Source organism: Venturia canescens, chromosome 4, assembly GCF_019457755.1.
Source record: "Venturia canescens isolate UGA chromosome 4, ASM1945775v1, whole genome shotgun sequence".
Classification (NCBI taxonomy): Eukaryota; Metazoa; Arthropoda; class Insecta; order Hymenoptera; family Ichneumonidae; genus Venturia; species Venturia canescens.
In genome coordinates, this window is record NC_057424.1 from 9,338,723 (window position 1) to 9,351,460 (window position 12,738).

Consider the following 12,738-nt stretch of genomic DNA (forward strand, 5'->3'; position numbering starts at 1 on the left):
GAAAACTCAAATTCTTTAGATTCATTGGAGTCTGAAAAATTCTCACAATTTTTCTTTGTTTATGCAATGTTTTTCGGATATTTGCACTGAAAAAACGATTCTGTTCATAAATTCTAAATAAATATAATTAATATATTTTCACTGCGTCGAGCTACACAGTTTCGGGAGATCACGATCGATAGAAAAAAAATAAATGAGCTTGCAATATCCTCTGAACTATTGTAATTATTTTATTATTGAGAAAACAAATGTTGAAAGTTTTTGAAAACAGTTGGAAACGCGATGGCTCCTCTGAAGAGTCTCTGGGAGCGAACTCGCTTAGATAGTAATTTTCTTTCAGAAAATGTTCTTGAATTCGTTGTAGTCTATTTTTTCTCTACTCAAAAATTGGAGATTATTTGATCGATTCTTTGACATTACTGTAGCGATAAAAATCCATAGTCAAGCCACTGTGAAGTTCGAACTTCGTTGGGAAGATACGAAGCGTCATTGTATTTCGCTTGGGATCGGTTCAGGGTTGAAACAAGTGATAAAAAATTGTCATATATCTTTTTTTAATAATCTTGTCATCGGATATTGATACGATCGTACAAATACGTTGTTCCTCTCGCGCGCAAATGAATTCTCAACAGGGGCGCAGTGCATTGTTATTTGTTTTCGAATGATTTCGTGACACATTTAGTCAAATTTACGTAGTTGCAGCGATTCGTCTTGAAACACAAAAAGATGTACCACTAGCGCCCCATCGTTCGTTTATAATTAGAGCGAGTACAATATGGGGTTTAATGATTTTAACATAAACTTTACGGAAAAAATAAGCGCTATAAGAAAACGAGTGGTTTTCTCTCTAGGAATGAATTCCAACATGTTTGTATCGTGATAAATCAGCGAAAAGAAGAAAACATACAAACATTCATGGAAAATCATGCTGGAAATGATACAATTAATATTCGCTGTTCTTCCAATCGGTGATGTAAAGCGCGAATCAATTATAAACTCTGATGCAAAACTTCGTTATAAACTTATAATACATAAAAATATAGATACACGCGCTTAACGGAATTGAAAATAGCTTGGGAAAAGCTACCAAATTTAGCGTTCCAATGGAAATTCTTATTTATTACATTCGGCTCGATTCGCATGTGTTATGCGATCGTTACTGTGGACTGTTAAATCGTCAATAAAATCCATCGAATTGCTCGCGGACTGTCTTCAAATCGGTGGAAATTTCTTTAATTACGTTTAAACGTTATAAATAGAAGCGCAAAAAATAAACAATTTGAGGCGAAGATGTGCCGGTGAAATGATGCGAAACAATTGAAATATGTTTCAATGAAATACTCGTTGTCGAATGAGACTCTGTTAAAACTTTCGTTTCAATCGTAAAAAAAAAAAATAAACCAAAAACATTTACTCGGTTGCCGTCTCGATTCCCGTGTGACCTTCAATCGCTGAAATCACAGCTGTCGTATCGAGTCAACCGGATGTTCTTCGTGTCTTGCAGTGATAACACACTCTGTCGTTATTTTCTTTCGTTAATTATTCGTCGAATTTAATGGAATTTACTGACATGTCAATCTGACCGCCACGATACGCTCCTCGCTTCTTCTTCGTCTTTTCGTGACGAAAAGACTTGCCCTTTGTGTGCTTCAAGTCCAGGTTTGCTTTTTCTCCCCATGATCCGCGCGCACCTTTCTATTGGTTTTGAAGAAAAAGAAAAAACATCATGAATATTGCTATGGAGAGTGTAGCTGCTTATTTTTTTTGTAAAAACTGCCGAGTTTAAAGGTTGGACGAAAAGATTTGAATTTACAGAAAATTCGCGAAAAGATTTTTGTCAAAGATCATATCGCCTGTTTTATTTGGGTTTCTCGAAATATGCCGGCATGATCACGTAATTTTAATTCTATTTCGACACGATGTACAAATCGGTTTAATAGAAAGGACAAATAACAAAAAAAAAACAGGAATTTTAATCGAAAGTCATAACGTCAAGAGAAAAATCTCACCTCTATAAGTTTCTAAGATCAATCGTCGAAAGTAATCTTTTTATTTTGAGCAGGCGCGTCATTGCCGAAAGATTTTCTATCCCCGAAGTTACCCCCTCCCCTGCCCCCGCGGAAACCGCCGCCTCGTCCGCCCCTGTCTTCACCGAAAGATTTCCTAAAACCATCCCCTCTGCCCCGGGAATTACTGTCGCTGCCTCCCCACGAATTTCTGTTTTCGAAACCGCCACGGCCACCCCGGAATCCACCACCGCGTCCTCCACGACCTCCGCGGTCACCGCCACCTCTACCTCCACGATCGAATCCTCCGCGACCCCCGCGACCGCCCCGATCGCCACCGCGTCCTCCCCGGAAACCGCCCCTTTCGCCATCTCTACCCCCTCGGAAACCGAGACCTCCGCGAGCACCCCGGAAACCACCGCCCCTTCCACCGCCGTGCTTTTTGAAACTGTTTTCTTCACCATCCTCGTTACCTTCCTCCTCGGCCTAGAACAAAAGAGAAAACCACAGGTCAACCGCGGTGCTTAAATGAAAGCTTTTCCCTTAAGGACTAACATTCGGACATGAAGAATTCGATAAATCGGTTTCAATGTTGCTCGCTTTCGATCAGTAGTCAATTCTTTCAATTACTTATTCGAATGAATTTCTTTAGGTTCATCGAATTCTTATCTTTTTTAAAGTAATTTGAAAAATTGATCTTCCTCATCGCTCTGCGCATTTCCTCGTAGACTCATCTTCACTTCTCGGATCTTTTGCAGCTCCGAACACTGAACCCCACAGCTGGAGGTCTCCGCGTGCTAGCTAACTGTTAAAAGGCATGGCGAATATGGTGGATACAACGATTCGGGAATAACAGTGAACTTTCACGAAGCGGCGAATGACCTGTAGTTTCCTCCTTCGTTTTCTTTCTCTTCATTATTATTTTTTACCTTTGCTTCGAACGAATTGTTTGTCAGATCCGGATGCAGCATGTGGATGTACTCTTCGTCGTTCACGCGCCTGAATGGGCTATTTTTTGGCTATGTAATGTTACGAAAAAAATTCAAAATGAAATTAAGGCATGATTCGTCATTCAATTTGGGATTGTCTGGCTACAGTTAAAAGTTCTTCTTCTGGGGGTTTCCTGAGGAAACTTAGAAAACAGTTCGAAGAATTTTCGGTAAGCTGAAGCAGTACGAAAACTTTGAGCAATAATGAAACAAACAATTTTATTCCAGTGATGCAAACTTTGACATCGTCAAGATAGAGTTCGGTAAAAATTTACCAAGGACTCGAACGTTCAGTGTTTATTAAACAGATTTTGATATTTGATAGACGAAGTTGCCGAATGCTATGGAAAAAGGATTGAACTTGTGTTCAATCCTATTTTGAAAAATTCATCATTAAGAAATATGAATCGATGACCATATTATAATGATTAAATAATTTGTTTTACCTTATCACCATTGAAACTGTTGTTGGCTTTAGTGAAATTGCTGTACATAGGTTTTTTTGCTGGTTTCTCATCAGCATCACCTTCCGCCTCTTCGACAGTTTTATTGTGTTTCCTCTTTTCTCCTTTGCCCTTGGCTGGGGTCTTTACAACAGGTTTCTCCTCAACCTCTTCTTCCTCACTTGATTCTTCATCACTGGATTCTTTTTTGGCCGCAGGTTTAGCAGCAGCTTTGGGCGTGGGTTTCTCATCTTCCGAAGATTCTTCGCTCGAAGACTCCTTTTTTGCTGTTTTCTTGGGGGAAACTTTGGGTGGTGCTGGTTTTTCATCTTCGGAATCAGATTCCTCGCTCGAGGATTCTTCCTTCTTCTTTTGAACAGCCGGAGATTTTGCAGTTACTTTAGGTGCCGGTGTGCTCTCTTCTTCGGAGGAGTCTTCTTCGCTAGAAGATTCAGCTTTTTTGGCAGCAACCTTCACTGGTGCTTTTGACGCTGGGGTTGGAGCTGGTTTTTTTGCAGGCGGCTCATCGTCGTCACTGTCTTCTTCGCTAGAGGATTCTTTTTTAGCAACAGGTTTCTTGGCAAGAGGAGTTTTGACAGGACTGGCTTTCACTACAGGCTTAGCAGCAGGTTTTTCATCCTCCGAGGAATCCTCTTCGGAGGAGGATTCTTTCTTGGCCACAACTTTTGCAGGTGCTGTTTTTGGTGGTTGTTTGACCGGTGATTTTTTTGCTACAGGTTTCTCATCCTCTGACGAGGATTCTTCACTGCTCGATTCTTCTTTCTTTTTTGGAGCAGCTTTTGGCACAGCAGCTGCGGGTGTGGGTTTTCGCACTGCTGGTTTCACTGTGGGCTCATCACTGTTGCTATCTTCGCTAGAAGATTCGTTTTTCGCAGCGGGTTTAACTGCTGGTTTAGAAGTAGCTTTTGCTGCTACGGGTTTCGCTACTGTCTTAGCTTTGGAATCTTCTTCGTCAGAAGAGTCTTCTTCCTCGCTGGAGGATTCTTTTTTAGCTACTGGTTTGGCAGTTACAGGTTTAGTAACTTTTTTAGCCGTAGCTTTTGTTGGTACTGCAGCTTCTTCTTCATCCGAACTGTCTTCTGAGCTCGATTCTTTTTTAGGTGGGACCACTTTTGCAACTGGTTTCGGTGCAGGCTTTGACGGCTGTTCATCTTCACTCGACGATTCCTCAGAAGAACTCTCTTTCTTTGCCTTGGCAGGCGTTACTTTTGCAGGTGCTTTACCGTTCAACTGTGGAGCTTTCTTAGGTGTTTCTTCCTCCTCTGAACTTGAACCTGAACTGCTATCCTTTTTCGTACTCTTTATGTTTATTTTTTTGCTTGAGGTGCTCTGGTAATGCTTGTAAACTTCTATGATGCCTGGTGAACCCTTTGGTAATGTTGGCTGAAATTTTCAAAGAACAATATTTAAATGAAACGGTGGCATAATGACCAATATTTCTTTAGAAATCTGACGCGGCTTTTCGGCGCTGGGCGCTACGCGCCATGAAGGCCAGAATATTTATTTAATCGAAATTCTAATAATAATCGCTTAGTTATTCGAATCGTAAATATATGCATTTTAACGTCCAGACTCCTACTGAGTCGAGCATATATAACCAGGCGTAAACAAGTCAAGAAAAAAAACCTTCGGCAAGCTCCAAACGATTTTCAGGTTAAAAAAAAAACGCGCGGTTCATCGCGCACGTTTCCGACGTCGACATTACATATATTTATAATAATGGAATCTGGAGCCGAAACATATTGTTTATCCCGATAGAAATTAATATGAGTCGAGTAATAAATGTTTGGAGACTTCGGACGAGAAATGAATGATTAACAACTTGATTTTTAAAATTTCACAAAAATTGTCTCAATCTACCACGTGGTGTGAGACAAAAGCGGCATTGCGCGTTATTCCGAATTGAACTTATTTTTTGAAAGTACGAAATATCATTGGGCGACAGTATAAAAAAAATGAAGAAAAATCAAAGACTCACTGCGCTAGTTTTCTTTTGGAAAACTTTAGCAAGGGCTGCATCCTTTTTCAGCAAATAATCGTGCACGAGGGCAGAAACACCTAATTCCTCGGCGGATGCCATGACGGACGCGGCTAAAGGACTGACGAGAAAATCTGCAACATCCACTGTTATCCGTAGTTCCTCTTTTTGACGAGCGCGGCGCTCGAAACGTTCTTAATCTTATCCCCTCCTTGACTCAGCTGATGCCTTACTGTCATGTCTCTTTATCATAGCGAGTCGTAGGAAATCCAATGCCGGAAGTTCAAATTAAACTTAATATTCCGTAAAAAATAGGCCAATAAAGGCAACTTTTTTTGAGAGTATTAGATTACTACAAGTGTTAAGTATACGAATTGCAGCTTTTTTCCAGAATTTTATGGATTTATATGCAAATATATCCTTTTGTAGCAACCGGAAGTTAGGTTTTTGTATGCTGTTTTAAAATTCCTTCACGAAAACCACCAATTTTAATAATTAATTTCTCTGAAATTAGGTCGATAACCGACCCTGAAATTTTACACAGCCCTTTATTAAAGATTTAAGTACAGCATACATTTTTTTTTTTCAAATCTTATGAACTAAGCCTGGCGATAAAATTACCTAACGCTGTCAGCGTCAAGTAGAATGTACCCCTTATTCCCTCTTCCCGCAGACTGACTAGTGGCGCCGCGATTGTCGATGGAGGTAGCGCAAAAAGTGTTGATATATGAGATCGATTTGGTTATGCAGATCTCAACAACTTAGCCGCCTAAAGTCGGGGTCTAGTTCCAAATGTCAATACAGCAGATGTCGCTAGAGTTGTTTTCTTCGAAAAATTCAACGACAGAGATTCTCTTGATTTTGTTGGTAATTGAATTCAAGAGTTGGTTTCGTGTTAAAAAAACACATTACAGTTCGACCCATTTCTACTAAAATTTAATTCTACCAGAAACATCTATACCGAAATTCATCTACACCCAACAAATCAAGTTTCATATTTCTACCATGACCAAATACTACCCCTTAACAACTGCACCATGAATTTAATTTTGATTGCACAGCTACCACATATCAACTCCCCCAGAACATTTCTATTCGTAAATGTATAATAAAACTGTAGCGACTGTACCATGAAAATAAATAATTTTAAAAATGTCCACCAGAAAATATTTCTACTCCAAAAATGTTCTATCATATTACGTCACTACCTCACTTTTTTTGGTGAAATAGTTTTCGAGGTTAAAAATAAAAAAAATATTAATTAAAATTTGATAAAAATACCTTAATATACAAATATTAGAGTGCCACAAATAATGTATAATTTTAATGGATGATCATAATTTATTCACCGGTTCGGTACATACAATTTAGTGTATTGATAATTATGGCAAATAATCGGTGAATATTTACGAATGGATTTTGGATAATTCGTTCGGTTTGTTTTCGTTCTTCACGTGTTTACGTTTCACGCGTTTACGCTTGGTCGTGTGTCGACTATTCGCTATAGCGTAGTAGCAGAGCGGAGTGGGGATAGAGGCGTTCGGTCAGCCAGCGGGAGAGAGGGGAGACGGGCGGACACCGGGCGGAGCTCGAGACTGCTCGAGACAGGGGAGAGGCGCAGGCGCAACATGATTCGCTTCACTCACCGCCCGGCGGGCGTAGGGTGAGGACTGGCGTGAAACGTGAGCGTGCTGTTATCGCTACGCATTGTATATTCCAGTGCATTGAGAAAATGGGGCACGAAATACGACACGTGCAATTCTACTTTATCCTGAAAGACTAAAATAATCTTTTTTTACGATTTAATTTTTTTCAATCGATCGATAAACAAATAAAAATGAAACCAATAAAAATTGGTAGCGGTCATAATTTTATCAATTATTGTAACTTTAACAGTTATTTCATAATTTTAATAGTAAATTCAATCTCGCTGAAGCAACTGATCGGTCATCTAAATTACAAAATAAAAGAACTTAAGATTGTGCGAATCGATAAAATACACGAAAACACAACGTAACGAATATTAAAATTGAAATTTAATAAAAAATAATGATTCGCTCCTTGTCAATATACATTTTTTTTCTTTAATTTCTGAGATTCCTTTTTTTGACGCAACTATAGATAAGCCGATAGAGAAGTCCTCGCACTCGATGTTATTATTATTACAAAATTTGCACATGAATGAGTATTTCTAAAATTTTGGTAATCCGTGAAAAATAATATCAAGGCAAGGGCCAGTAACAGAAAGAGTTTAGTGACGCCTGTAACATAGCTTCGAGAGTCTTGTGTATGCTCGCACGCGCGCGTGTCCGCAAGCGAGCTAAGATGCAAGCATACCCCGAGCAACGCAACGCAAAGCAAAGCACCTATAACGCACGGTCCTAAAGCCATGGGGTTGTCGGCAAGCGAAGACGGACAGTCAGTAAATCTACTCCATAGTGGATAGTTTGACACAGTTCCGAGCTCGATACAGTTTCTGTATCACTTTGAAGTCGCGCAGGCAAGATTCCATGCAGATAAGTCGGAGTTGCAAACGCTGCACGCTAAGCAATGCACGCAACGCGTATAACCGCAGCTATGTACAGCATTACGAATAGTTTTTACTATAGTCAAATGCTAACAATAGGACGCGAGCAACCGACCACGCGTGCACGCACGCGGGCACACTAGATTCTCTATGAAACGATGGTATACAGGTTTTGTCACTACAATTGTTTCTGTTACTCGACATATTGGCTTATCCATTTGCGCAAAAACGGTTTTCTGGGGAAAAAACCTAGGGAAGAGTAGGCAAAGAAGAGCCCTCCCTGAAAATGGGGATATTTTTTTCGTTTATGTTAATTTTCGTATTCAATCGGTCGTACAATTAAATAACGAATTTTTTTCTCGCGTCAGTATAAAGTTAAATTTTTGGTGAATAAAAACCCAAGTTCGTTTTCGAAAAAAAGACCAGCGGAAATATAACTTTGTGATAATGAATCGCGATTACGATTTTCTGCTATACGGTGAAGTTATAACAAAAGTTAAAGGTGAAATGATAAATTCCAAACATGGGAGGACGAAAAAACATTGGAAGAAAAGTGTGTTGAAAATATGTGGAAAGTTCTTTATGATCAGAACCATGGAGCAAGATAAGAGAATCGTAGAGGCAGAGGGAGAGCGAAAGGACCGTGGAGGAAGACGGAGAGGGAGAGGATCGTCGAGGAAAACGGAGATCGCAAGGATTGCGGGAGAAAAAGGTAGGAAGAAGACCGAGGCCCGTTCCTGTAACCGTGAGTAACTGTACCAACGATTTTTTAAAAAATATGAGTGCGCGAAATATGAAAAATGATTTTCATGTTACAAATGTAGACATTCTGCCGATTGAATGATCAAAACATGTGAACGTCAGGATGACGTTTGGATATTTCATGGAAGTATTTTTTTCAAATAATGAATCGTTAGATATAATATTTTCATATTATTTATTTTCATGATACAGTCGTTGCGATTTATAGATTTACGAATAAAATATGTTCTGCAGAGTTGATATGTGGTAGTTGTGCAATCAAATTTTGGTTGAAATGTTTCTGGTAAAGATGTAAATGTGTCTTTACTCGACTGTCAACAAAGTTGAGAATCTCTGTCGTCGTATCTTTTTTCTTTATCGAAGAAAACGACCGTAGCCACATCTGTGCTAACATATTTGGAACTAGACTCGGATGTTAGGTTAAATTTTTGGGTACATTCTACTTGGATGCTGGTTGCGTTCACGTCATGTTGGTGCGATTACAGAATGGCGAAACCAACAAGTGATCTTGTTCTTTTTCAATTACTCGACGAAATAACACTGGATTCATCGAAAAGTGAAGACAGCGAAACAAGCAGTAGTAAGATAACAGAAATAACAGACGATTCTCTCTGTGGATGCGTTCAACACTTGAACGTCGGGAGCGTTGAGAACACAATTCTAAACGCACCCATCTAAACGCGTGTAGCGTTTACAACGCCAAGCTGAACGCAAAAAGAATGTACCCTCTGTCAATCATATCCGTTATTCAAATCTCAAAACCCACCATTTCTTTCATTCGTTTATATTTACTCAAATATTTATATATCAATTTCGTTCTTAGTACATTTCCAAATCCAATGATAATGAAATTAAATGGATTATAATTTATAAAGATACGGAGACTGTAATAATGCAAAACATTTTTCTAGATCAAAGTTTTTTTTCAATCGATCAGAGATCGTTTAGAATATAAGGACAAACAGATATTGTTTTTTTTCTATTTTATGGGAGTTACAATAACCTGAAGGAGATTTTTTTAATTTAACTTTCAGCCGTGTAGTAATTGAAGATTTGTTAAGGAAAAGTGTAGAGAATAGAAAATACACATTCTGATAGGCAGGTTAAATATATTCAATCCCCACAAAAGACATGAAAAGTGGAACGCAGTAGTTGACGTGAATCGCCGGCCGAAAAGACTGTCATTCACCATTCACGTGATTTGTTGACAGTTTGTCAACTTTGCCGATCAGCGTGATTTACAAGTATTGCATCCCAATGGACTGTGTAAAATTCTTTTAATACCCAAATGAAATAGAACGTAACTGTGTTTTCAAGTCATGCCATGTCAATGTGCTTCTGGAACGACACGAAAGAATTTTCTACCGGCAGATTGAAAATTCGAACTTATAACCTACAAATTTTTGAAACTTTGTATAAGTAAAAAAAAACAACAACAATGGTAATAGCAATCGGTTTTGAGGGGAGTGCTAATAAAATCGGTATAGGAATAACAAAAGATGATCAAGTATTGTCGAATGTAAGACGGACTTATGTCACACCTCCAGGCGAAGGTAAATGACAGTAAATAAAATATTTGGATGTTTCTTAATTTATTTCTAGTTCATTTGTCACATCAACCGAATCGTTTGTGAATTAATACTTTAACAATATATATATATCATAATGACTAGGACCTTGTACTCCCTAAAAAGATGACAACGGTAGAGATTTTTTTTTATGCTTTATGTGATTATTCATTTTTGTACAATTTTCATACTTAGCAACGAGTCACCGTCATAGTTCTAACTAAAAAATTGGAATCCAATAATGAAGCTGCAATAATAATTCGTACTACATTTAAAATTGAAATTGATTTTTAAGAACACGTTACTAAGAATTGAATTGTTGAAAAACAATGACAAATATTCATTCTGTTTATCAACATATTCATTCTGATTCTTCTCTCTAATAGAATACGTAGACATTGAAATTGCCTGCCAGATTTTAGCACTATCCATCGGTTAAGATTGAATAGCTAATTGAAAAACAGTAAAGCTACGATTGTGTTAAAATAATTCTTAGCACTATAATGGAAATATAAAATCAATAGATATAATTGAGTTTTTAATAAATGGAATAGAATATTTATATTAAAATAATAATAATTTTGAATAAACAAGGTTTCTTGCCAAAGGAAACTGCGATCCATCATCGAACTCACGTTCTGGAAATCTTGGAAAAGGCATTGAAAGATGCAAAATTAAGTATGAAGGATGTCGATGTTATTTGTTATACAAAAGGTCCGGGCATGGGAGGTCCTTTGACTGTCCTAGCATTGGTTGCTCGTACAATGGCCCAACTTTACAACAAACCTATCATAGGAGTAAATCATTGCATCGGACACATAGAAATGGGAAGATTAATAACGGGAAGCAAAAATCCTATTGTACTTTACGTTTCTGGTGGAAATACCCAAGTAATTGCATATTCCAGACAACGTTATCGAATATTCGGGGAAACTATTGATATTGCAGTTGGAAATTGTTTGGATAGATTTGCACGATTGTTGAAATTATCCAATGATCCGAGTCCTGGCTACAATATAGAACAGTTAGCGAAAAAGTGAGTTGAAATGAGCTTTGTCATTGGAAAAAATTTTTTAACAAAAAATATCCTTTGCCTGAGGTACGAAAATTTGTGTATCGAACTGCACCAACTTAAATTTTCTTATCGCAAGAAGAAAGTTTTAAGGTCAAGATTGTAATCATTCTGAAAATTCAATTCATTAATTATTTGTTGAACTTCCTCGTGGAAACTGAAATATATAACGTGAATAAAAAAGTGTAACACTTTGAAAGTAAAATATTAATGAAATATAACGTGAGCTTTCTTATCTTTTTGTATTTTTGTCTCCATCATTATTTCACTGTTTCTTTTTGTCGGTTTTTGCAAAAAAAGGGGTACGAAATTGGCACCGTTGCCTTACGTGGTGAAAGGAATGGATGTCTCTTTTTCCGGTATTTTGTCAAACGTCGAAGAACATTTGGACGTGTGGTTGACCAGTGGAGAATACAGCAAAGAGGATCTTTGTTTTTCTCTGCAAGAGACAACTTTTGCAATGCTGATCGAAATAACTGGTAATAGTAATCGTTGTATTATTTTGAAAATTCACCATGCGTGTAAAAAATTCCTAAGGGATTAAATTACTATAATTATCGTAATTTGGCTAATTGGCAATAACATTTCAGAACGTGCGATGGCTCATGTCGGATCGGATGAGGTACTAATTGTGGGCGGAGTCGGTTGTAACGAGAGACTGCAAAAAATGATGGGCGTCATGTGCGAGGAACGAGGATCGAAACTGTACGCAACCGACGAACGTTTTTGCATCGATAATGGCGTGATGATCGCTGTCGCTGGAGCTCTCGAGTATCAGAGCGGAAAACCTACACCTTGGGAACAGACAACATGCTCACAGAGATTTCGTACCGATGAAGTTTTCGTTTCGTGGAGGGATTAAACGAATAAAGTGAAAAAAAAATGATCGAACTCTCAGTCTAATTTTATAAGCCTTTTAATTAATTTGCAGTAAATTTTTCTAACGTAGCCATTGCCTTCGAATTATTGATCGTCATAAAAATACCAAATATGATCAGTAACTCAAAAAAATAGTTTTTTTTCGAAGTTCACTCTATTTTTTCATTTTGCACCAGAAGAATTCTAGTATTCACTTCAAAATTTGAGAAAAAATCTTCAGGCATGACTCGAAAAAATGATGAGAGAAAAACTCTGTCAAACTAATTGATTTAGCACACGAATGTGGCAGTTTTGAAAAAGGATCAAACGCCGTTTAGCCCTTTCGTCATTTCGGCCAAGTTTATTTTGTTCGCACATGCCAGCATTTTTATCCTTTTTTCCTCACGTTTATGTACACTTGGCGAGATCCTAATCTCTTTTTCATGTGACCCGAGCGACACGAGTGGCCTCGCGTGGCCGAGTATGTAACGACGTGAGGCAAACCGGAAGTTCC

At 38.1% G+C, this 12,738-nt stretch overlaps 2 protein-coding genes across 4 annotated transcripts; one reads left to right on the forward strand and one right to left on the reverse strand.

Moving 5' to 3' along the window:
- Window positions 1-537: 537 nt before the first annotated feature.
- On the reverse strand, window positions 538-5,595 carry LOC122410298 (nucleolar protein dao-5-like). Of its 2 annotated transcripts, none has more exons than XM_043418461.1 (4): window positions 5,438-5,595; window positions 3,442-4,842; window positions 2,936-3,025; window positions 538-1,695 (listed from the first exon to the last, which is right to left on the reverse strand). In XM_043418461.1, the coding sequence occupies exons 1-4, from the start codon at window positions 5,537-5,539 to the stop codon at window positions 1,540-1,542; spliced, it is 1,749 nt and encodes a 582-aa protein (XP_043274396.1). In that variant the 5' UTR covers window positions 5,540-5,595; the 3' UTR covers window positions 538-1,539. The 2 variants fall into 2 exon arrangements, with proteins under 2 accessions (XP_043274396.1, XP_043274395.1); XM_043418460.1 differs by lacking the exon at window positions 2,936-3,025 and adding an exon at window positions 2,010-2,492 and having other exon boundaries at window positions 1,610-1,695.
- A 4,089-nt stretch (window positions 5,596-9,684) lies between these two features.
- Window positions 9,685-12,257, forward strand: Tcs3 (Probable tRNA N6-adenosine threonylcarbamoyltransferase Tcs3). Of its 2 annotated transcripts, none has more exons than XM_043417087.1 (4): window positions 9,685-10,279; window positions 10,903-11,330; window positions 11,667-11,845; window positions 11,957-12,257. In XM_043417087.1, the coding sequence occupies exons 1-4, from the start codon at window positions 10,259-10,261 to the stop codon at window positions 12,226-12,228; spliced, it is 900 nt and encodes a 299-aa protein (XP_043273022.1). In that variant the 5' UTR covers window positions 9,685-10,258; the 3' UTR covers window positions 12,229-12,257. The 2 variants fall into 2 exon arrangements, with proteins under 2 accessions (XP_043273022.1, XP_043273021.1); XM_043417086.1 differs by having other exon boundaries at window positions 9,697-10,279; window positions 10,889-11,330.
- Window positions 12,258-12,738: the final 481 nt, after the last annotated feature.

Excerpts from the sequence above, each read along its gene's own strand:
- LOC122410298 (XM_043418460.1), bottom strand. The coding sequence starts at position 5,539 with ATGGCATCCGCCGAGGAATTAGGTGTTTCTGCCCTCGTGCACGATTAT. Across the intron at positions 4,843-5,437 it reads TCCAAAAGAAAACTAGCGCA|CCAACATTACCAAAGGGTTC; the intron begins GTGAGTCTTTGA and ends TGAAAATTTCAG. Across the intron at positions 2,493-3,441 it reads ACAGTTTCAATGGTGATAAG|GCCGAGGAGGAAGGTAACGA; the intron begins GTAAAACAAATT and ends CTTTTGTTCTAG.
- Tcs3 (XM_043417086.1), top strand. The coding sequence starts at position 10,165 with ATGGTAATAGCAATCGGTTTTGAGGGGAGTGCTAATAAAATCGGTATA. Across the intron at positions 11,331-11,666 it reads ATAGAACAGTTAGCGAAAAA|GGGTACGAAATTGGCACCGT; the intron begins GTGAGTTGAAAT and ends TTGCAAAAAAAG. Across the intron at positions 11,846-11,956 it reads AATGCTGATCGAAATAACTG|AACGTGCGATGGCTCATGTC; the intron begins GTAATAGTAATC and ends ATAACATTTCAG.